Source organism: Somniosus microcephalus, chromosome 2 (genome assembly GCF_052327205.1).
Source record: "Somniosus microcephalus isolate GS21.2 chromosome 2, FLI_Smic_1.0, whole genome shotgun sequence".
NCBI lineage: Eukaryota > Metazoa > Chordata > Chondrichthyes > Squaliformes > Somniosidae > Somniosus > Somniosus microcephalus.
In genome coordinates, this window is record NC_140988.1 from 303,730,668 (window position 1) to 303,756,655 (window position 25,988).

Consider the following 25,988-nt stretch of genomic DNA (forward strand, 5'->3'; position numbering starts at 1 on the left):
AATAACATTATTGTACAGGTATTGAGTGTTTGCAAACAATATTGTGAATTTGTTTCCCATAAAGGTTGTGACCCTTCAACATTGGAGTATACCCTGAAGTAGTTTATTTCTAAGTCCCTCAGCACTGAAATTTAGTGTTAAAACAATTGACAGTTGGGCTCTTCTTTCATTTAAGATTAACTCCACAACTCCACCCCCTTCTTATTTTGGACCAACAGTCTATTCCCATAGGTCGCCATTGCCCTTCTAATAAAGATATATAAATGATTTGGATATAGGGGGCACAATATCAAAATTTTCAGACACAAAACCAGTGAGCGATTAACTGAGAGGATTGTAGTGATTTCAGGACAAAAACAGGTTATTAGGTTGGGGAAATAGATGCCAGATAAAATTTAATGTAGGGAAATATGAGGTCCTACATGTTGAGTGGAAGATAAAGGTGAGAACAGTTCTCTGTTCAGTCATTTCAGAAATTTCTGGTACCGCTTAGTCTAATCGTTTCCCTTGAATAGTATGGAAGCATATCACACATTTGAAAAAACCCAGCTGCCAGACCTTCTGGTAACTCCAGAAGTCTATACTTCATATTCAATAAGTACCCTGGAGGGAACATAGTGAATATGGGTTACTTTATCTATGGTATCTTACACTGTCGTTGATCTAGGATGGGTCCTTAGTTTTACCATGTTGTCAATATTGAAGCAAATTGTCCGTCATCTTTTGTACTATTTTTGAGTGACATGTTTCACAGTCAAGTGGTTGACTACTTAATATAATATATGTGTATTCCAACAGTCTTCAGACAAGCCTTCTAGGATTCACAGCCAGGTTGAGAGAGGGTACCAAGTCCCTTCCAAAAAGGATAAACGGTAGTGTCAACTTGGCTCATTGGTACCACTCGCACCTGTTGTGACTCATCTGAGGCTTGATGTCAGACAGCATAGAATTGGTTGTGGGATCAAGGGAAGTGGTGGAGAGATAGAGCTGGATGTTATTTGCACATATGGAGGCTGACTGTGTGTCTGCAGATGATGTCACCAAGGGGTGGCATATAGAAAAAGGGGCCAAGAATGGATTGCAGGGGAGAGAGAAGTTGCATTGGCTTTGTGGAATTAATGAGCATAGACCTGGTAGGAGACAACAATCTCGAGGACCTTAGAGAGGAAAAGGAGATTAAAAGGGGGTGATGATGGTAATATTTTACATAGTTCCATAGTATTTACACCACAGAAACAGGCCATTTGTCCCAACAGGTCCAATCTTTATGCTCCACATGAGCCTCCTCCCACCCTACTTATCTAACCCCATCAACATATCCTATTTCTTTCTCCCTCGTGCACTTATCTAGCTTCCCCTTAAGTGCATCTTTGCTGGTTGCCTCAATTTATGGTAGCGAGTTCCACATTCTAACCACTCCCTGGATAAAGAAGTTTCTCCTGAATTCCCTACTGAATTTATTAATGATCACCTTATATTTATGGCCCCCTAGTTCTGGTCTCTCCCGCACGTGGAAACATCTTCTCTACATCTACCCTATCAAACCCTTTCATAATCTTAAAGACCTCTATCAGGTCACCTCTCTAAGGTCCTCGAGATTGTTGTCTCCTCCCAGCTCTATCCCCATTTGTCCCACACAACAGGCTTGTAGCTGGGGAATAGAGGTGCCAACGGAAAAGAAAGACTTACATTTGAAGTGTAGTCACTGTTGTAATGTAGGAAACCTGGCAGCCAATTTGCGAACAGCAAGCTCCCACAAACCGCAATATGATAATGACAAGATAATCTGTTTTAGATGTTTATTGAGGGATAAATATTGGCTAGGACACCAGGGATAACTCCCCTGCTCTTCTTCGAAATAGTGCCGTAGGATCTTTTACGTCCACCCGAGAGAGCAGACAGGGCCTCAGTTTAACGTCTCATTCGAAAGACGGCACCACTGACAGTGCAGCACTCCTTCAGGAAAGGGAGCCACTGACAATGTTGGCTGTTACGGGGTCAGGAGGGCAAGTTAAGTGATTACGAGTAGAGCGGGGAGGCGATTATGGGAGCAGGAGACAGGTCTGATGGAACAGTTGATTTTGGAAAGGGTGAGGGGGAAAGATGGGGAAGGAATTAGTGCCAGATGAAGTGTAACTGGTTTCTTGGGTTTTACCTTGAAACAGGTTATGAAGGAGAACGAAGGGACCAAGAGTGCATCTTTGAAGGATCTCTGCCCAGAGGACAAAAGGCGCATTGCTAACCTAATAAAGGAGCTTGCAAGGTGAGTGTCACAACTTTCATAGCTTCATTGTGAAGCTACAAGTAGCCCTTTTACTAGAACACTAGTACAAAGCCTACGTGTGCCCAGGTATGTCCTGTCCACAAAAAGCAGGACAAATCCAATCAGGCAAATTACCGCCCTATTAGTCTACTTGCAATCATCAGCAAAATGATGGAAGGTGTCGTCGACAGTGCTATTAAGCGGCACTTACTTACCAATAACCTGCTCACCGATGCTCAGTTTGGGTTCTACCAGGACCACTTGACTCCAGACCACATTACAGCCTTGGTCCAAACATGGACAAAAGAGCTGAATTTCAGAGGTGAGGTCAGAGTGACATCAAGGCAACATTTGACCGAGTGTGGCATCAATGAGCTCTAGTAAAATTGAACTCAATGGGAATCAGAGGGAAAACTTTCCACTGGTTGGAGACATAGCTAGCGCAAAGGAAGATGACATCACCATTGTCGAATCCCCCACCATCAACATCCTGGGGGGGTCACCATTGACCAGAAACGTAACTGGATCAGCTACATAAATACTGTGGCTGCAAGAGCAGGTCAGAGGCTAGGTATTCTGCAGCGAGTGACTCCCCTCCTGACTCCCCAAAGCCTTTCCACCATCTACAAGGCACAAGTCAGGAGTATGATGGAATACTCTCCACTTGCCTGGATGAGTGCAGCTCCAACAACACTCGAGAAGCTCGACACCATCCAGGACAAAGCAGCCCGCTTGATTGACACCCTATCCACCATCTTAAATATTCACTTGCTCCACCACAGCCACAACGTGTCTGCAGCATGTATCATCTACAAGATGCACTGCAGCAACTCGTCAAGTCTTCTTCGACAGCACCTCCCAAACCTGCGACCTCTACCACCTGGAAGGAGAAGGGCAACACGCACATGGGAACACTGTCACCTGCAAGTTCCCCTCCAAGTCACCCGTCATCCTGACTTGGAAATATATCGCTGTTCCTTCATCGTTGCTGAGTCAAAATCCTGGAACTCCCTACCTAACAGCACTGTGGGAGTACCTTCAGCACACGGACTGCAGCGGTTCAAGAATGTGGCTCACCACTGCCTTCTCAAGGGCCATTCCTGTACCTATCTCTTGTACAAGGCGATGTCTGCTCCAGCTCTCACTTGAAGCAGTACAGCAAATCAGCGTTCATCGCACGAGGCGGCAACTAGTTCCACAAGTCCACTATAGTCTGGGAAAAGAAGAACTGTCAAACATCCAATCTAGTTCTGCCCTTATGTAACTTGTAAGCATGACCCCAGGTCCTCCCTAGCCTATCCAGTTGAAATAATTAGTCCATTCATTATTTTATAAACCTTGGCCAAATCTCCTGAGTCTACGCTATTCTGAAGTATGCAGAATCCTTTTTGAGCCTATTTGGGTAATGAGCCTATTTGGGTAACTAAGATGTTTTTAAACCAGGAATTAATCTTGTGTCCCTCCTCTGCACCCTTTCCAAAAGTTCAGTATCCCCGATTAGGTGAGGAGACCGAAGCTGGACACAATATTCCATCTGAGGCCTAACCAAGGTTGTCTGCAAGGAGAAAATAGTATGCTTTGTTTTGTAGTGAATTGTCCTGTGACTACATCCTGTTTGCTTTAGCTATAGCCTCACGGGATAGGTCATGATCCTTTAGAGAGTGATGTACTGTAACATCCAGATCTTTCTTTCACCACTGGCTTCAATTCTGCTCCCTGTAGGGTGTTTTTATATTAGCCCACATGCATAACAGTACTTTTATGAGTTAAATATAATTTGCCAATCGTAGGCCTATTTCCCTCAACATATCAATAACTGCTTGCAGTAGTTGTGTATCCTCTACAGTCCTAATACTTGCACATATCTTGGTGCAATCCAGAAACTTGCAGATCATTCCCCCAACCATACATCTAGGTCATTAATGAAAATAGTAAATAACAAAGGTCCTAACACCAATCCCTGTAGGACACTACTGGTAACCGGTGTCCAAGCAGATCCAAACCCATTGACAACAATCTTTTGCCTATGGGCATTCGGCCAATGCTCAATCCACACCAGCAGATTACCAGTAATTCCACAAGATTCTATCTTGTAGAAAAATTTCTTGAGGTGCCATATCAATAGATTTTTGAAAGTCCAGGTAGACAATGTCTACTACGTTACCCTCATCCATGAAGCAGATTTGTAAGACACATCCTTATTTTCCAGATGCCGTATTGTGAGCCCTATCTAAGTGGTCATTTAGGGTATTTCTAATGATACTTTCTAGCATCTTGCCTATTAATGAAGTCAAGCCAATGAGCCTATAGTTAACCAGTTCTGCCATATCACTCTCTTTAAAAATTAGCATCCTTCCAGTCTGAGGGAACAGTCCCCGACTCCCAACGAGCTATTAAAGATACAGGCAAGGGGCTCGCATAGCATCCGTCCCATTTTGTTAAGGACTCTTGGGTGGATATCATCTGTGCTGACAGCCTGATCTATTCTAATGTTCCTTATTCTATCTAAGACCATCTTCGCATCTATTTTAATATTGACAATTTTACTCTCAACAGCACCCTTATGCAAATTACTCGTGTGACTTCTTTCTAATCTGTTCTTGAGCATCTTTCAAAGGCCCAATTCTGTCTCAAACAAAATTGTTCAAAAGTAAAAGAAAAAGTCAACACTTGCACTGTAGATTTTATAGTAGTTTATAAGTTTAACTATCTCCTCGAGTAACTGGAAAATACAAGTAATCTTCTTGTGCATTGGTTTTTTTCCCCTTTAATGTCTACTGAAGCTCTCTGGGATGACTAGCTCACTCCAAACATTTCTGACAGAATCTTTAATTTGAGCCACATAGGGTGAGAAGTACTTTCCAAAAAAAAATCAGGGGGACCAAGCAAATTTAAATACAGGAAACTTTTTTTATCCGGCACCGACGGGACCGGCGTGGTGCCGGTTGATCAAAAAGTCCGGATTACAGAGAGGTATACTTACTAAGGTACGAGAGCCCCGTACACGGCCACAGATCCAGGTGTCCCTGTTGCATGGCAACAGGTGCAGGAACTCCGGTTACACGGCCACAGATCCAGGCGTCCCTGTTGCATGGCCACTAATATGAAGTAAAACTTAGCTGAACCTACTCCTGAATTTTGCTGGTTAAGAGAGAGTTCCGGTTATTTTAGGTGCCGGTAAAAAGAGAGTTTCGTGTAACTCATTTGGAGTCCAAAAGAGCATTCATTCAATCAAATATATATTTGAACTTGTCCCATATAAAATGTTTATATTTGAATTGAATGGCTTGACCGCTCCCTTGAACACGTGGCTCAGACACCATGGCTAATTTTGCAATCTTTGTATAAACTAGGCATGTTTTTCAGTGAGTGAAGCTAGTTTTTAACCTCTTTTGACCGTGACTGATTTAAGAAATGCAATATATCTTGGGCAGTGCAACATTTTTTGTCACATTTGCTTTAAAATACTTTGCAAATCTACCAAAGACAGGAATGAGGAAAGTACTGTATTTCATGATTAAATTAAAAAATGTGGAAAGACCTCTAGTCTCATGATGTAAATGTAAAATATATCACTAAAAACCTTTGCGATGTAACCGCCTTGAAAGATTAACCAGGCATTTCTGTAGTAATGTAGCTTGAAATTGTATGATAGTGTATTGCACTTATGAAGTTAATTTATTCAGCTGTAGTTTCCCAAAGCAATTTTCTTTCAAAAACCTCAATTTCTGTAATGTCAGAATGTAAAGAGGCCTTTTGGATTCAGCTACTGTGCTTTCTGCTATAGTTGTACCATGAAAGAGAGAAGAAAGTTTAGGGAGGATTACTTTCCATTTCATTACCTCTGAAGTTTCCCAGGGATTTATCCTTGACCCCTTCATCTTCCTCATCTACATGCTGCTCCTCGACAACATCATCCAAAGACCCAACGTCAGGTTCCTTTTGTACGCTGATGGCACCCAGCTCTACCCCTCCACCAGCTCTGTCAACCCCTCCGCTACCTCTGTGCTGTCAATCTGCTGGTACTAGATCCAGTCTTGAATGATCTACAATTTCCTCCAGTTAAACATTATCTTCATCTCCCACCACAAGCTCTGTACTCTATTCATCCCCTTCCCTGGCCACTGTCTAAGGTGGAACCAAACTGTTTGCAACCTCGGTGTTCATTTTGACTCCAAATTGAGCTTTTGACCACATATCTTCTCCATCATAAAGACTGCCTACTTCCACCTCCGTAACCTTACTTGTATCTGTCCATTTGACGAAACCCACATCCATGCCTTTGTCATCTCCAAACTCAATTATTCCATTGCTCTCCTGGCTGCCCTCCCTCCTTCCATACTGTGTAATCTTCAGTTGTAAGGGTGGTGTGTGTGGTCAGCTTTGTCTCTGACTCCTGAGCGGTTCGAATCGCTCCCACTCCCTTGGTTCTAGACCTGGACTTATTTGGGGGTTGTAATGAAATTGCAGCAAACAACTGAATTTGATGCAAGAACTTTGGTTTTTATTTGAGACAAGAAAATATACACAACACAATAATCTTATCACTCTAAAAGGGGGAACACTTCGGAATATACGAGGGAGAATGACGATAGACAAAATACTTCACCCCTCCCAATCCCACTACAATGACTAAGTTGGACTCCAGAGGACCAGGAAAATGCTCACCAAACGCAGGAATAGTTTGTAGAGTGGGAAAAACTTGCAGATCTTCGGTTTCTTCCGAGTTGGTTTCTTGTTGGTCACGGTGGCCCAATATTACCTCGTTGTTGGTAATATTGTTGGTTGTTTGTTTCTTGGGGCCCTTGGTTGCCGCGATTCCTTCCGTTCTCCTTCTGTTGTCCTTTTGTCGATTGATTGTCCCGAGGCTGATGTGTCTTTCAAATGAGCTGTGCCTCTGTCTGTATGAACTGTACCTTCAAGTTCACACACCGTCCAAATAACCTTCACTGACTGTCCGTATGACTCTCTGACTGTTTCTGTGTAAAAGCAGGCCTCAATTATACTGTTTTGAGGCCTTGCTTATCTGCCTGCCAAATCTTCTCTGGCCCATTGTTAAATTTTGGGCGGGCTCATTAACATTAATAGTTTTAAATTCTTTAATGGGTTCCTGGCTGGTCCCATCTACTTTTAATTGATTTTTAACTAGTTTCGGGATTGCTTCGAAATCGGTTTAAGTGTGTGAAGTGGTTTTTGGATGTTTCTCTGAGTGGTTAATCTGTTGTTCAATTGTCTTCGACTGCTGGGGTCAGGGTCCCTTTTGTTGATCAGTGGCATGTACTGTATTATTCATATTCTTGATGGCTCTGTAACTGTCCTTCGGTAGGCCTATTGTCACTATGTATGAATGCCTGAGACAGTCCAGAACATTCCCAGACAATCTGGCTTATGCCAATACTCAAACTGTTTGTTTTACAGTGCCCATCCCAACTCGTTTTGTCGCAGCCTTCCACAGGCCTGGACATGTCCTTTTAAAATAACCAAAATCCTGGGGTTTTGACTTTAAGCCCCTTTTGGCCCAATATTCTTTTAAACAGTCCAAAAATCTCTTCTTGGTTTGGGGGAATCTAGAATTTTGCAAACCTTACACAGTTCGCCCAAAACTTGCTCCCTCCCTAAATTACTCTGCCTCTCCACTTCCATCTCTTCCTTTAAAACTCAGTTCTTTGATCAAGCTTTTTGTCACCCTTCTTAACATCTCCTCCTTTGGCTTGGCATCCATTTTTGTCTGATTATGACAATGTTAGAGGCGCTATATAAATTGAAGTTCTTGTTGGAGGAGGTTATAAGCCAAAATTGGCATATGATTGTGATGTTCTTTTCCTTGGCTAAGCATGTGAACAGACCGAATATTCCTTGGCTGGATCTTCTGAATGGGCGCATTAAGAACATAAGAAGTAAGAGGAGGAGTAGGCCATACGGCCCCTCGAGCCTGCTCCGCCATTCAATAAGATCATGGCTGATCACGATTGAATGGTGGGGGCGGGCGGTCACGCATCAATACGTCTACTGAATGTTTACCTGATATGGCCGTTCAGATACTATTGTTTTGCAAGTTTCTGTAGGATTGATGATGCTGGGTGCCTTGGTTGATGCAGCTTTGGTTTGACTTCCTAGAACATCACACCTGAAGACCAAGTAGATGGAAAGCAGCGAACTCTAGTGGCACGGTTGACGATTTAGCTTCTTGGGTGGGTGGATTTGGGGTTCAGGTTTATCAGCCAAGGGAAAAAAACTTGAATATTATACAACCTATTTTAATTTTGTTATTAAGTTTGAATACTCACCTCCAGTAAGATGCTTGCTCGGGGTGTTAGAGAGAAATGCTCTGCAGAGCCAACCGGTGACTAGAGCATAGATCTGCAGCGTGACAGACAGTCATCAGTGAGAAGCTTATGGGCAACCCTAAATCACATCTGCACAGACCATGGCAAATACGGATACTTGAATCACAAATGGAGAATTAAAACCTCCCATGTGCGACTAACCATGAAACATATAAAGGGGCCATCACAGCGATACAGCCTTAATTATCTGGCTTAACCACCTAAATGTAAATGTAAAATTATAGTTGTTGCTCTACATCTACATCAGCCATACAAAGTAGTAGTAGTGGGGAAATCTTATTTAAAACGTGAATGGGCAGGGGCCACTTAACACTCGAGGTCCCATTGTGACTAATGGGAATATATATACAGAAATATTCTTGCTGGCGAGAGGGGAGGACATGCATGTCACACTGTGTGCTTCAAGTTTCCAATGAAAATTGTATTTGCAGGATGTTTGCGAACTGAGGTTAAGTGAAATATTTAGCTATTTGACAAGATAGTTCCAATAATTGTTAAGGGATAAATATTTTAAACTGGATGAATAATGTATTATGGGCTGAAAGTTTTATTTCTAATAAAACTGTCATGTTCAGTGGCTCTACGTTCAATATTTTCTCAGGTTTAGCATTACTGGGCACTCCAGTAAACAGACCTTTTGGCTCCTGAGTGTATCTTTTCTGACACCCTGAGCGCACCTTTTCTTATTTATGCCTTGATAAATGATGATGAGACCCAGGGATCAAAACTGAGAGTGCTTACTTTGCACACCAGTTACTGGAATATTTCATGTGCTGCCATGTGGCTCCCTTCTTTTCAAAAAGCGCATTGAGTATAAGAACATAAGAAATAGGAGCAGGAGTAGGCCATTCGGCCCTTTGAGCCTGCTCCGTCATTCAATGAGATCATGGCTGATCTTCTGCCTCAACTCCATTCACCGGCCCTATCACCATATCCCTTGATGCCCTTACTAGTCAGAAATCTATCGACTTCTGTTTTGAATATACCCAATGACTGAGCCTCCACAGCCCTCTGGGGTAGAGAATTCCAAAGATTCACCACCCTCTGTGTAAAGAAATTTCTTCTCATCTCAGTCCTGAATGGCCTACCCTTTATCCTGAGGCTATGGCCCCTGGTTCTAGACTCCCTAGCCAAGGGAAACATTCTCCCAGCATCTACCCTATTAATCCCTGTAATAATTTTGTATGCTTCAATGAGATCCCCTCTCATTCTTCTGAATTCAAGAAAATACAGGCCTAGTTTGCTCAATCTCTTCTCATATGGCAGTCCCGCCATCCAAGGAATCAATCTCGTGAACCTTCGTTGCACTCCCTCTATGGCAAGTACAGGAAACTTTGGTTTATCCGGAGGTTAACTGTCCGGAATGCTCGATCCACCGGCAAAATTCAGGAGTCGGTTCAGTAAGTTTTTTTTTCTTTTCGTTGCTTTTTTTTCACCAGTCAGGCTCTGCAAGGCCTATCTAAAGCTGTTGCTTAGCTACAGAGACGCTTGCAAGCTACGGCCGACTGTTTAGAAGCTGTTTGTTGCTAGATACGGAGCTCAAAGCTCCGTATGTTTTAACATTACCGCTGGTTTGTCCGGCAGTTTTGATGGGACGGCAACAGCTCGGACCCGTCGGTGCCGGATATCACAAAGTTTCCTGTATATCCTTCCTTAGGTAAGGAGACCAAAATTGTACACAGTACTCCAGGTGTGGTCTCACCAAGGCCCTATATAATTGGAGTAAGACTTCTTTACTCCTGTACTCAAATCCTCTTGTAATGAAAGCCAGCATACCATTTGCCTTCCTAATGGCTTGCTGCACCTGCACATTCACTTTCGGTGACTCATGTACAAGGACACTCAGGTCCCTTTGAGCATCTGCATTCCCCAATCTTTCACCATTTAGGAAATACTCTGCCTTTCTGTTTTTTCTACCAAGTGGATAACTTCACATTTATCCACATTATATTCCATCTGCCATGTTCTCGCCCACTCACTGAGCCTGTCGAGATCCTCTTGAATCCTCTTCACATCCTCTTCGCAACTGACATTGCCACCTAGCTTTGAATCATCAGCAAATTTGGAAATGTTACATTTAGTCCCCTCATCCAAACCATTGATTTGGATTGTGAATAGCTGGGGCCCAAGCACCGATCCTTGCGGTACCCCACTAGTCACAGCCTGCCATCCTGAAAAAGACCCGTTTATCCCTACTCTTTGTTTTCTGTCTGTTAACCAATTCTCAATCCATGCTAGTATATTATCCCCAATTCCATGTGCCCTAATTTTGTTCACCAACCTCTTGTGTGGGACCTTATCGACGGCCTTTTGAAAATCCAAATACACCACATCTACCGGTTCCCCTTTGTCTACTCCACTAGTTATATCCTCAAAGAACTCCAATAGGTTTGTTAAATAGGATTTCCCTTTCATAAATCCATGTTGACTCTGCCCAATCTTACTATTAGTTTCTAAGTGCCCAGTTATTGCATCCTTTATAACAGATTCCAGCATTTTCCCAACTACTGATATGAGGCTAACAGGTCTGTAGTTCACTGTTTTCTCTCTCTATCCTTTCTTAAATAGCGGGGTTACATTTGCTATCCTCCAATCTGCAGGAACTGTTCCAAAATCTATAGAATTTTGGAAGATGACAACCAATGCATCCACTATCCCAATGGCCACCTCTTTCAAAACCCTAGGATGTAGGTCATCCGGTCCTTGGGATTTATCGAATTTTATTCCCATTAATTTTGCTAGTACTGTTTTTTTACTAATCATTTCTTTAAGTTCCTCATTCTTGCCACACCCTTGGTTTTCTCGTATTTCTGGGAGGTTCTTCCGCTGTGAAGTCAGAAACAAAGTATTTATTTAATTTCTCTGCCATTTCCTTATTCCCCATTATAAATTCTCCCGTCTCTGACTGTAAAGGACCTACATTTACCTTCGCCAGTCTTTTCCTTTTCACATACCTATAGAAGCATTTAGAATCTGTTTTTATATTTTTTGCCAGTTTGTGCTCATATTTCATTTTCCCTTTCTTTATCAATTTCTTGGTCCCCCTTTGCTGATTTCTAAAAAGATTCCAATCCTCAGGCTGACCGCTTTTTCTGGCAACTTTATAAGCTTCCTCCTCTGACTTAATACTAACTTTAATTTCTTTTGTTAGCCATAGTTGGATCACTTTTTGGGTTTTTATGCCCTAGAGGAATATATGTTTGTTGCAAATTATGCATTATTTCCTTGAATGTTAGCCATTGTATGTCCACCGTCATAACTTTTAGTGTAGTCTCCCAATCTACCATGGCCAACTTGTCCCTCATACCCTTGTTGTTTCCTCTATTTAGATTGAAGACCTTAGTTTCAGATTGGACTACATCACTCTCAAACTTATTGTAAAATTCAATCATATTATGGTCACTTGTCCCTAAAGGCCCCTTTACCACAGGATTATTGATTAGCCCTTTCTCATTACATAATACCAGATCCAGAATAGCCTGTTGAATATTGAATATATACTCTTATCAGGCTGGGGGTACAGGCCCTAAACAGAGAGGAATTAGCAAATAATTCATACAGTATAAAACAATGAATCATACACTTCCCTGATCTCCTTGATACCTAAAATAATAAAGTTGCCAGTCTCTTTCGCTCTCTCTCTCTTGCGAATAATTCCCTGCCACAGCACTGAAACCGGCCTAAGCAAAATCACAAATGATATCCACTGTGACTCTGATGTACTATCCCTCCTCGTATTTCTCTACCCCACTGCAGCCTTTGACCACAACATGTGATCAAATCCCTTCATGGCCTCGTCTCTTATCTCTGTGACCTCTTCCAGCCCTACAGCCATACAAGTTCCTCCAACTCTGACTTCTTACGCATTCCCCACTGCCTTTGCCCACCATTGGCAGTTGTACTTTCAGCTGTTTAGGCCCGAAGCTCTTTTCCTCCCTAAACTTCTCTGCCTCTCCACCTTGCTCTCCTTAAAACCTACTTTGACCAAGTTTTTAGTCACCCCTCCCAAGATCTCCTCCTTTGGCTCGGTATCCATTTTTATTTGATTATGCTTCTGTGAAGCTGCATGGGATTTTCCTATGTTAAAGGTGCTATATAAATGCAAGTTGTTGTGTCAAGCTGAGCAAATTGAAGAGAAAAATACGTAAGCAGCAAGGTGCCATGAAATGCTTCTTGGGAACAAAGCATATGAAGTGACGGACTGTAATCCAAATTCTGTCGGTCATGCCGAAAATAGCTCGTCATGACTGATCTTAACCTTGTGTTTTAACAATTCACTTGCTGTTTCTAGTAATAAAGACTTTGAATCAAAAATTTAATAGACAGAAATACAAAAACTAAGCAGTTCTGTGTTGTGGTATTTCATTTCATTTCATTCATTAACCTAGAAAGATTGTAGTAGCTGGTAGAGGAGCAGGAGTGGAGCACTGTGTAGCTTGTTTGCTGATTTTCAGTAATAGATCATGGATCATCTTCAGTATAGTTTGTTTAGGTGGCTGAACTTATTTGCTACTCCTAAACAGTAGCTGACAATTTTTGATGTTTTAAATAATCCCACTTGACTGCCCAAGTAATCTTTCCATACCTGTCATTGTTGCCTAACATTGCTTTAAATTCCTCTGCACCCCACCTCCCTTAGATTTTTTCACCTGGTTGTTGTGAACTTTAGAAGTCCTTATGACTTTCTATGTAGTGTGGAACACCACTATATGTTTCTGGTGGGAATTTTGTTTTGTCCCTCTGCTGCTTGCAATTTACAAACAAAACTGTAGTTCATTTTTTCTCTTTGAATTTTGGCTGATTTTATTCATTTTAAAACTAGGTTATAGTGACCAGCAGCAGGGGTGGAACAGTCTTGATATTCTGAGGATTAGTGAAGGAAATTAACTGCTTGAGGGTGCCAGGATAGCCATGTCATCATAGCAAACCCCTCGTACTGTAAGAGTGAAGCTGGGTGGGATAATGACAGAAGATTGGAAAGTTTCAAGTTAACGTCGTGTGCAGGTTGGGGAATGGTTCTGCAATTGCTGGGAGTCCTCTGGGGAGACCATTATGTAGAGAGCTTAAAGAGTTTTAATTACAATTTAATGGTGTAACCTGTGTTTGAAATCTATTATTTTGCAAAAAAAAGTCTTCTGAGTATCCTAGTAGTTTATTACAACTTGTTGCAAAATTGATTTGCCATCAACTATTTGCTTTACTCCATTGAGTTGCATATTAAATTGCACAAAAATGTAACCAGATAAGAACAGGCATTTTACCGAGAGGTTTGGTTTTCGGACTACTGTATTTAAATAAAGAGCCAGTTGTAATTAAATACAGCTCAGTGGGAGTGCAATTTTTTTTAAGGCACAGTAGCTGGATATCTGAAGACAAGTGTGGCTCACACTGGACCCAGGTTATCTTAGTTACGTTTCTTCTGGTCATGTTTTGTTCCTCACTGATGAGATTACACTGTGGTCTGAATGTTCAGTTCTTTTTGGTCTTCATTATAAAAAATAAATTATTTCTTTACGAACACTGATGATATATGCATAGGCCCTTAAATGTCAAGCGTCAGTCAAATCTTACACTAATTTGCTAGTAAGTTATGACAGCAGTAAATAACTTGACAGGTGCGAGACCATAGAGAAATGGAACACAGTTTCCTTTGACTTTGAGCTGGAGTTTATCTTTCGAGTTTTGAGGACAGGACAAAGCAGCCCACTTGATTGGCACCTCATTCATCACCTTAAACATTCACCCCCTGCACCACCGGCGTACCGTGGCTGCAGTGTGTATCATCTACAAGATGCACTACAGCAACTCGCCAAGGGTTCTTTGACAGCACCTCACAAACCTGCGACCTCTACCACCAAGAAGGACAAGGGCAGCAGGCGCATGGGAACACCAAGTCACACACCATCCTGACGTGGAATTATATCGCTGTTCCTTCATTGTCGCTGGGTAAAAGTCAGGAAACTCCCTCCCTAGCAGCACTATGGGAGTATCTTCACCACAAGGACTGCAGCAGTTCAATAAGGTGGCTCACCACCTTCTCAAGGGCAATTAGGGATGGGCAATAAATGCTGGCCTTGCCTGCGATGCCCACATCCCAGGAATGAAAAAAAATGACCTCAATGGTGCAGGCTACTGCTGTGCACTGAAGTATTTACAGATGTCTGCTTTCGGATTGTTGGAGCGGCTCACTCCTGAATAGTTAAAGCATATGGAAAGATGGATTTATACTACAGCATGTGCAGCCTGTCCCGCTTTTGTCAAATGGCAATTACCATCTTTTTGGAGCTTGACCTCAAATGTTGTAGGCTAAATTCTGGTAGCTTGTGCCGTAGGAACATAGGAGACTTTTTATGTTGTATGCTATTCATGATATTTTTGTGGGTCCGCACAACTTTAGCACTTGGGGTATATTGCAGTTCTAGTCATGAAATGTATTTTGCCTCATTCTTTACTTTGAAGTAATTGGTAATACAGACAAAGGCCCCGTGATTTACGAGTAGCTGGGGTGTCTTATGTTCATTAATAAATAGACATTCTTATTATGAACACAGCTAGCTTTTGCTAGTTACTTTATTGAGCACATGTGGACTGGTACAGTATCTGTAGAGGCTTCCATCTTGACTGCTGCCTTGTGGGTAGCCTAGTGCCTCATGGGTAATGTAGTCTTAATATACATACAGCTGGGTAGTGTAGTCTTATACATACAGCTATATACAGCTCTACGGCTCCACCTAGTGTCCACTATAGAATGACATGTTATTGATCATTACATCCCCCTTTGAGGTTTAACAAAATCAATATCAATCAACTTTCAAGAAAACAATAAAGATAATATCAGTAACACTTTTGTTAGTGCTCTATAAACATAAACATTTTCAAAACAGTCAACACATTTTCAAAGCTTTACATTGTACTCAAAGATTAAGTCTATCAGGCTCTTTTACTTCACGTGTGGATCTTCTCAACACGGGTAAGTCTGATGTGTCTTCATGAGATTGTTCTGGCGGTGAATGACAAGATGCAGTTGCGGCATTGTCATCAATCTGCTCTTGTATAGATCGAGGTCTCCTTGCGATCTTTGCTTGGAGAGGGTTTCAGTGTTTCCTTCACTCTTCATGCCATAGCTCTCAATGTAGTCAATGCACTCTCGAAAAACTGCTGGCAGCTGGATCCCATCATACAGCATAGTCCTCTCAGCAGCCTCGGCTAATGGAACACCAAAGATTGGCCTGAGGGAAGAAGGAGTATCCACCGGAACTGCTTCCTGCTCTGGTGCAGGCTTCTTCTTTTTCTTTTTCTCTTTCCACTGCTTAACAACATCTGCTGCGGTTATATCTTTGGACTTTTTCTCCTTGTGTTTTTCCTCTTTGTGCTTTTCTTCCTTTGGCTTCTCTTTGACCTTAAAGTCTTCTTTCTTCTTGGAGAAGCTAGGCTTTTTGAAGACATGGATACCCTTTGGCCTTTTCATCCTCGATGGGCTCTCTGCTTCATCACCTGAGTCATCTGGTCTGCTTATGGCACAGTTTATACGGTAGACTCTCTTGACCAGTTCTAAGTCTTCACAAGTTTTGTCACCTAGTATCGAATCAAGTCTTTCAGCCACAACAGAAAACATGAGATGATGCACTTTGTCTTTGACTGTCACTTTAAGTCTGCATACACCTAAGCTATCTATTTTCTGTCCATTATAGTCCTTCAGTAGTACTGACTTTTTCTGTATTTTGGGCTTTTCTTTCATATTGTTAATGTCACTCATACTGATTAAGTTTGCTTTTGCCCCAGTGTCTAGTTTCAAGGTAACTAATGCTCCATTTACCTGCAGTGAGATCATCCATTTGTCCTCTTTTACTGCATTAACTTTATGTTCAGCATTGTCCATTTCTGAGGGCTGCACATTTTCTGTATCCTTTTGATATTGTCACATGACACCATTCCTACAAAGAATGTCTCACTTAAATCAGTGTCCTCAATTACATTAATTCGTTGCCCTTTCTTAGTTTTTACTTTTGAAAAGCATTGTTTGGCAAAGTGATTCTTTCCATTACACTTTGTGCACATTTTTCCAAACGCTGGGCATTGTCTTAACTGGTGTTTGTAACCACAGCATTTACAATTAAAAATTTCATCCTCCGATTGCTTTTCATTTCTGTTCTGCCCATGTTTCTTCCCCTTATAGGACACAGCACCGACAGCAGCATTATCACTCGTTACAATCGCATCATTATTGATTTCACTGAAAGTCTTCGCGTGCTTTCGAGCTAGCTCGCTGGCTTGGCATATTTTCACCGCATTTTCCAAATTAAGTTCGGTTTCTCTCAACAGACGTTCCCTGACTTTTTTATCATGAATACCAAACACAATCTGGTCATGAATCATGGATGCTTTGAGCTCAGAGAAATTACATGTCTGTGCTTTCAGTTTCAGATCAGTTATAAAGCTATCAAAAGTCTCATTTTGCTGCTGTGTCCGAGAACAGAAGATGTATCTTTCATAGGTCTCATTCTTTTTGGGAGAGCAATGTGCATCAAATTTTTTTAGCACATCTTCTAATTTTTCTCTGTTCTCCTCTGGATTATAAATACAAATGTATTAAATACCTCTATCGCCTGTGGGCCTGCAACCGTAAGCAGCAACGCTATCTTCCTTGCGTCTGGCTTCGTACCGAATCCGATGGCTGCAATGTAGAGTTTGAATTGTTGTTTAAAAGTCTGCCAATTGTAGTCGATTTTTCCTGTGAGTTTCAAACGCTCTGGTGGCTTCAAATTCTCCATTTCGCTTTTCACAATTTTCAGCAGATCTTCACCCCACTCCTGGTACCATCTTATGTTCATTAATAAATAGACATTCTTATTATGAACACAGCTAGCTTTTGCTAGTTACTTTATTGAGCACATGTGGACTGGTACAGTATCTGTAGAGGCTTCCATCTTGACTGCTGCCTTGTGGGTAGCCTAGTGCCTCATGGGTAATGTAGTCTTAATATACATACAGCTGGGTAGTGTAGTCTTATATATACAGCTCTACGGCTCCACCTAGTGTCCACTATAGAATGACATGTTATTGATCATTACAGGGTGGGAGCACGATAGTGGGAGGGGGAAACCTGGAAATCCCGGGGACGCAGAGGTCCTGCCGAATTTAACGGCGGGACCTCATTATAAATTTTCTTCCGTTTTCCGCCTGGCAGCTGGCCAAATTGACAGGCTGGTCGGCTGCCAGGCAGGAAAGTCACTAGCAGGAGGCTGCATCTGGGGATGATTCCCGGCAATCTGGAAAGATTGGGGGTTGAAATGGGGGTGGGTGTCGGAGCCAGGTGATGTCTCCGGTATTCGGGAAAGATCGAGGGCGGGGGCGTAGTGGTGGTGGGTGTTGACCGATCGTGGGGGTAGGCCGAAGATCGGGTTTTGGTTGAGGGGCCAGGGGGAGCACTCCTGGCCCACAAGGAGTGCTCTAAAAAGCACTGTTCTGTGGGAGCCTGATTTAAATGTAATGAATTGTCCTGCCTTTCCAAGACGGGACACGTGCATGCCTTGCAACCAGCTGCCGTAGAAATGGCGGCTGGCACGTATGTGTTGGGTTGGAGGTGCGTTCCACGATTTTTAACCCTCTCCTGCCTGTCCGGGGGGGGGGGGGGGTGATGGTTAATATCGACCCCAAAATGGGCACAACAGCTCCTGTAAGCATGTGGATGTCTTGCTTGTTTTATTAGAACAGACACTTTTTACAGAGATTTGTTTTATTATAATAGATATATATATCTTAGTGAATCTTCCATGGCATTGCTCATGATCAGTTGGATGATGTGCTGTTTTAAAATGACCACAATATACTATGTAATATACAATGTATTCTTCTGTTTACATGAAATAGTGCCAATTTAAAACCCAGGAAATGGGAAAGATGTAGGGAAGATATTCTAGGATGCAGATTATAGGAATTGCATTCAGCAGTAATTGGGAGTTGGCGGGGGGGGGGCGCGGGTGGGGGCTGTGTGGCATGGTTGAGCTGGGAGAGTGGTCCTGGGTTTGGGCATGTCATTGATGTGCAAGCATTGGGGTCTGGGGGAACTGGGAAGAGGGTTTCAGGATGTAGGAGTGCTGGCAAGGGTAGCAGTGGTGTTTGGGAGCACTGGCAAAGCTGTACATGGGTCTGTAGGAGTTATGGGGTGGGGTGGGTGGGTGAACTGGGATAAGCCAGCACTGGAGTAATTCTCGATTGTGGGGAATGGGAGAGTGTCGTGGGATGTATATTATTTAAAATACAGTTTAAGGCATAAAAATATGAAACAATGACCAATAAAATTTAGAACTGTTTAAACCACTTAAAGGTTCTTTGTTGCTATTTGCTTTATTAGCTTGAACTTTTGCACTGAGGAAGAAGATTAATGGAGACTTAAAGCCAGAAATGAAAGGTGGCAGTGCCACCTAGTGTAGGATGATTGAAAGCTAAGCATAGAAAAAGAGATGCAATCCATTAAAAATCATGTAAATAGGCATTACTTTTAGATATGACTTCAGGTGTTACCAAGTACATAATATGACAAAAATCATGGACTAGGAAGTAAAGAATTTTCGATACAGAAAGTGTGCACAGCTGTAAGAAATATAATGTGCTAGAACATGTAGCATTGTGTTACTCGCAGCAAATTGGAAGGTACACTCTTTCTGTTAATCTACCTTGGTCTTCACCTTGTTGGTGCTTCTGTTTATCTTTCCTCTTTTCCTTCTATTTGCCTTTCTCCTCTTCTGTCTTGTTGCACTTCTCTTCTACGTGTCTCCTGCTTCTCACTCACCTCTTCTGCTTGTCTCATCTTGTGCTTTTCTTTCTTTCTGTCTGCCCCCCCCCCCCCCGCAATTTTGAAGCTGTTTCTCCTTCTGTTGTTTTTTTTGCTCCTTTCTGTATCCTCTTTTTCTTGTTTTCTGCTGCCATTTCAGGTTGTGGGTAACGGAGCTGCAGAGTGATGTAGGGAGCATTTCCCCATGGCAACTACAGGGTACAGATAAGGTGGGAAAGGAGCTGCTGACCACCACAGGCTACACTTTGTGGTGGTAGGTATGGGGCACCGATTAAGGCTTAGATAGCAGGCTGGTGCGTTGTAAGCATCTTTTGGCCAAGTAGAAGCTGGTAGGTGAAGAGAACAATCAAGGAAGAGGCCATATTTGCTGGTAGTGCATATGGGGTGTGGGAGGGGAGGATTTATATATAAAGAAAAAATTTCATGGGGCTGGGAGGGTGACTGGGACTTGGAAGGGCGTAATATATAAAATAAAGTTCAGTGGGAAGGGAGACGTATCAGGGGACAGGAAAAAATAGAGTGGGGTTGGAGCCAGGAAGTTATTCAGACAGCAGAAGGGGCAATGATTTATTTATTTATATGCTCTAGTAGAGCAAGTGTATTGATTCATTTATTAGTCGATTTTCCATGGTGTTGTACAGGGGGTGATTTTAACTTGCAGTGGTGTCCCCCAGGGGTTGGATAAACCCAGTAACAATAGGCCAGTCAGCCTAACGTCTGTGGTGGGGGAACTTTCATTAGAGACCGTAATCCGGAAAAAAAATTGTCACTTGGAAAAACAAGGGTTAATAAATGACAGCCAGCACAGATTTGGTAAAGGCTTGGTTGAGTTCTTTGATGAAGTAATGGAGAGGGTTGATGAGGGTAGTGCAGTTGATGTGCATATGGACTTTCAGAAGGTGTTTGATAAAGTGCCACCTAATAGACTTCTTAGCAAAATTAAAGCTCATGGGATCAAAGAGGCAGTGGCAGCATGGATACGAAATTGGCTAGGCGACAGGAAGCAGAGACTAGTGGTGAACTGTTGTTTCAGACTGGAGAGAAGTATAGTGTGGTGTCCCCCATGGGTTGGTATTAGGACCACTGCATAATTTCAAAGTTTGCAGATGACATGAATCTCAGAAATGTAGTAAACAATGAAGAGGATAGTAACAGATTTCAGGAGAACACAGACAGACTGGTGAAATGGATAGACGCATGGCAGATGAAATTTAATGCGGAGAAGTATGAAGTGATACATTTTGGAAGGAAGAATGAGAGGAGACAATATAAACAAAATGGTACATTTTTAAAGGGTGTGCAGGAACAGAGAGACCTGGGGGTTCATGTACACAAATCTTTGAAGGTGACAGGACAAGTTGATAAGGCCGTTAAGAAAGCAAATGGGATCCTTGGCTTTATAATTAGAAGCTAGAGTACAAAAGCAAGGAAGTTATGCTAAACCTTTATAAATTACTGGTTAGTCTTTAGCTGGAGTATTGTGTTTAATTCTGGGCACCACACTTTAGGAAGGACGTCAAGGACTTTTGTGCACAGATTTACTAGAATGATACCAGGGATGAAGGACTTCACTCATATGGAGAGACTAGAGAAGGTGGGATTGTGCTCCTTGGAGCAGAGAAGGATAAGGGGATATTTAATAGGTGTTAAAAATTATGAAGAGTTTTGATAGTGTAGATGAGAAGAAACTATTTCCACCGGCAGGTACGTTGGCAACCAGAGGACACAGATTTAATGTCATTGTCAAAAGAACCAGAGGTGAGATTAGGAGAAAAAAAATGTAATAATTCATGGGATGTGGGCATTGCTGGCAAGACCAGCATTTATTGCCCATCCCTAATTGCCTTTGAGACCGGGTGGTGAGCTGCCTTCTTGAACCATGTGATGAAGATACTCCCACAGTGCTGTCAGGGAGGGAGTGTTAACTGTATTCAATTGGTGGATAGCAATTGGGTGCTAATTATATTCAGGTGGTGGGAATTAATTGGGGACTCTCGTGAACATATGGAGTAGGTTGGGGAAGGGTTGAAAGCTTATCTTGGGGGTGCACAGTATTTAATGTATGTCTCTCTAAATAAAGGCTTGTAAGCAACTAAAGACTAGGCTCTTGTACTCTATCCTTCACCACCTGGCTATCCAACTTTTACAGGGAGTTCCAGGATTTTGACCCAGCGGCGATGAAGGAACGGCGATATATTTCCAAGTCAGGATGACGTGTGACTTGGAGGGGAACTTGGAGGTGGTGTTTACGCAGCGAGTTGTTATTATCTGGAATGCAATGCCTGAAAGGGAGGTGAAAGCAGATTCATTAATAACTTTCAAAAGGGAATTGGATATATACCTGAAAAAGAAAAATTTGCAGCGCTATGGGGAAAAGAGCAGCGGAGTGGGATTAGTTGGACAGCTCTTTCAAAGAGCTGGCATAGGCATGATGGGCCGAATGGCGGCCTTCTGTGCTCTATGATTCTGGGACCTCTGCCTGCATGATGTTTTAGTGCTGATTCTGTCACAAATTGAGAGGTCAGACTTCACTATTTTCCGTGCCCCCTCCACCTCTCAGGCACTGCAGATGGGATTTAGACAGTCTGCCCAGTTCTATGTAAATTAGTATTGTAAATGAGGCTCTAAGAGCTAGACTGAGCAGTTAGTACCAATTAATATTTTCTGTTGCCCAATCATTTTGCAAAATGCTTGTAATACTTGGCATAAAATATTTATTGTATTGTACATAACCTCTTCAGGACAATGTGCGCCCTAGCATGCCGTTAGAGTTAGAAGTGATTGAATTAATGTAAGATACATTGACTAGCTGTAACAGTGTTAGTTCCGCATTGTGGCACTATGTTTGCTACATTGTTTTAGCATGTAGCTTTCTTCTCTACTCCCTTATTTCCTCCTCGGTTGCAATTCTACTTGTCAAAACTGCATAATTCAAAAATGTTCAAATAAATAAATATACAAAGAAAAATATACTTCAGTATGTGCATAACCTATTTTTAAACCCTAGTGTATCAAAAACAACTTGCATAAACCCTAGTGTATCAAAAACAACTTGCATAGTGTCTTTAATGTAGACTAAAATGCCAAGTGCTTCATGGATCTAATCAAAAAAATAGGCACCGAGCAAAAAAAAAAAGGAAATATTGTAAGATGTGACCAAAAGCTGTTTCAAAGAGTTTTTTATGCTGTGTCTTAAAGGAGGCGAGGGTGGTGGAGGGACTTGTAGAGCATGGGACATAGAAGAAGGCATGCACATCAATGGTAGGGGAAAGGAAGAGGTGTGCTGACGAGGCTGGAAGCAATGGAATGGACAGTTCGGAGGTGGTGCGGTGCTGTAGGAGGTTATAAAGATAGGGAAGGGCAAGGCTATTAAAGGGTTTAAACATGAGGATGAGAACTTTTAATTTGAGGTGTTGAAATGGGAGTTCCAGTATAGACCAGCAAGGACAGGGGTGATGGGTGAGTGGTACTTGGTGAGGGTAGGTGGGATAGAGGCAGCAGAGTTTTGAACAAGCTGATTATAGAGGGTGGAGGATGGGAGACTGTCCAGAGGAGCAGAAATTGCCAAACAGGAGCAGGAGTGGAAGTGTGCAGTCTTTGTGATACAGTACAGTGGATAGTTAGTCGGAAGCTCAGCTCAGGGTTGAATAGGATGCTGAGTTGTAAACACTCTTGGTGGCAAGTCTTTTTATTTCAGTCTGAGACAATGGCCGGGGAGTGGATTGGAATTGGTGATGAGATTACGGATTGTGTAGTGGACGCCAAAGGCAGTGGTGTAACTTCCTATTGTTTAGCTGGAGGAATTTGTGACTCCAGAGGCAGTGGAGGAGGGTCAAGAGAGCTGGTGGACAGGTAAAGCTTGCTGTTGTCAGCGTACATGTCCGAACTGTCTATTCAGTTGCTGGTCCCATGTGTGCAGATGATTTCACTAAGGGACGTCATATAAATGCGGAAGAGGAGGGGTTAGAGGAGGGATCCTTGGAGGACTTGAGGCCACAGACGGGAAGAGAGGCATTTGCTAGAGATGCTTTGACTATGCTTGGATAGATAGCAGAACCAAGCAAGAGGCAGTCCCACTAAGTTGGACAATGGAGGAGGATGGTATGTCATACGCTGCAGAAAGGTTGAGGAGAATGGGGAGGGATAAAGCACCATGGTCACAGTCGTAGAGAATGTTATTAATGACTGGTTAGGATTGTTTCGGTGCTGTGGGAGGGGCAAAAACTTAATTGGAGAGATTCAAACAGGGAGCAGCGGGAAAGATGGGCACAGACATGTTGAAGGACTTTGGAGAGGAAAGGGATGTTGGAGAGAGGATGGTAGTTTGCAAGGGCAGAGGTTTCCAGGAAGGGATTTTGAGGATGGGGTGATGATGTCATTTTGAAAAGGAGGGGGACACTGCGTAAGGTAATGGGGAGGGGTGGACCATTTATAATATCAGCTAGCAATGGGAAGTTGGATGGTCAGCAGTTTGGTGGGAATTGGGTCAAGGGAGCAGGAGGTGGGTCTCATGGATGAGCTGAGCTCGGAGAGGGCATAGGGAGAGATGAAAGAGAAACTGGAGAGAGACAAGTATCAGGACTATGGCAGTGAGGTGCTTGGGGAATGTCTGGCTTAGTGGGTAAGGGGAAGGAAGCAGCAGAGGGGAATGTGGCCCGATAGCACTTGATGTGGTCCAACCAGATCTGTTGATGGGTGGGTAAGCCAGTTGTGCACCAGATACACTCAGTATGTACCTGTTGGACTTGAGGGAGTGAAGGTGAGACTCATTATCAATGAGAGAGATTGGGATAGGAGACAGTAAGATTTTGCTGGGCACAAGGGCATCAAAAGTGGAGCAAATTGACACCTACAGTGGGAACATAGGAACTGAAGTAAGTTTTTTTAGGGTTTCACATTTGTTATTTAGACTGCAGAATATATAGCTACAAGAAAATTAGGACTGGATTTTGAAGAAAAATCATTTTCTTTAGGGAGAAATTGATTTCAATTTATATTTGGAAAATTTTGAATGGACAGATTTTTGTAACTGCATTTTGCAGTCTTTGGATTGCTATATTATAATATAGCACAGATAATAGGAGAGTAGCAGGAGTGCAGATAAATCTAGTTCTGTTCCTTAAGATGATGCCCTTTTTTTGTACAGCATAGTTTTGTACAATTGACCCATGAGAAATTAAATCTGGGGTGGCTGTGCATGTGGGTGTTCTTTTTTCCTTTGTTTGCTGCCTCCTCCCTGCCCCCCCCCCCCCCAACCAAAAGTAATGTCTCATGACTCCACTGGTGGTTATGGTCCTTTGGTACCTTGCCCAAGTGATTCTTTATACGTGAACCTGGACAGTCAGTTTTGCTGGGATAATTGATTGAGCGAGTCATGGCAAGCAAGCAAGCCAGCCAGGTCCTCCTCTCGATTGGGATCCTTACACACTTCCAACAGGGGTTGCTGAACTGGTTTTTTTCCTTGTGTATGATTACTAAAGTCAGTTGCAGCATTTCAATACCACTCTGGCTGACTGAAGCCAACTCATATACCAGAAATTGAGACAAAAATCTAGTAGCTTAACTAACATTGTAATTGTAGCAGAATGCACATTTGAGGAACTAGACTAATCAGTTTCATCAAACATCAAGCAGAACATAAGAATGAAGTTTAACTGCTGGAAACACATTTCAATTAGAAATCTAGCTGCTTCTCTTGTGTATAAAACCTAATTCTTGTGTTTTTATATGCTTGTCTACCTAGAGTAAGTGAGGAGAAAGAAGAAACAGTGGAGCGATTAAAGGCTGAACAGGAATCATTTGAAAAGAAAATAAGAGAACTGGAGGACCAGAATGAATTCATTGTGACTGAGCGGGAAGATATCCTTAACTGGTCTAACATTTTTGAAGTTAAAAATATTATGTGCTAAACATATAGCAGAATACATCTGTATTCCATGCACTCAGAATACATAGATATATAGTTTGAGGCAAATTGGACAGAGTGCACTGCCACTTTAGTTCCAAGTCTTGCAGTGCAAGCCTCTAATTTTGATTTTGTAGAATAAGTCAATGAGGTTACCTGGGCTGTAACAATCCTGCATTTAAACAAAGAGTAAAGATGTCTTGCTGCAATTATATCGGGCCCTGGCGAGACCACACCTGGAGTACTGTTTGCAGTTTTGGTCTCCTTACCTAAGGAAGGATATACTTGCCATAGAGGGAGTGCAACAAAGGTTCACCAGACTGATTCCTGGGATGTGGGGATTGACCTATGAGGAGAGATTGAGTAGACTAGGCCTATATTCTCTGGAGTTTAGAAGAATGAGTCGTGATCTCATTGACATACAAAATTCTTACAGGGCTTGACAAGGTAGGTGCAGGGAGGATGTTTCCCCTGGCTGGGGAGTCTAGAACCAGGGGTCACAGTCTCAGAATAAGGGGTCGGCCATTTAGGACTGAGATGAGAAATTTCTTCACTCAGAGGGTGGTGAATCTTTGGAATTCTCTACCCCAGAGGGCTGTGGATGCTCAGTCGTTGAGCATCTTCAAGACAGAGATCGATAGATTTTTGGATATTAAGAGAATCAAGGGATATGGGAAT

The 25,988-nt window shown here is 42.4% G+C and overlaps 1 protein-coding gene across 5 annotated transcripts in view; it reads left to right on the forward strand.

Moving 5' to 3' along the window:
• The window catches only part of kiaa1328 (KIAA1328 ortholog), a 388,527-nt gene that overhangs the window by 28,743 nt on the left and 333,796 nt on the right, over nucleotides 1–25,988 (forward strand). For all 5 annotated transcript variants that reach the window (XM_085973930.1, XM_085973909.1, XM_085973903.1 and 2 more), the window contains 2 exons: nucleotides 2,166–2,263; nucleotides 25,149–25,264. In XM_085973930.1, coding sequence (XP_085830056.1) covers nucleotides 2,166–2,263; nucleotides 25,149–25,264 — 214 coding nt within the window. The remainder of the gene's footprint in view (nucleotides 1–2,165; nucleotides 2,264–25,148; nucleotides 25,265–25,988) is intronic.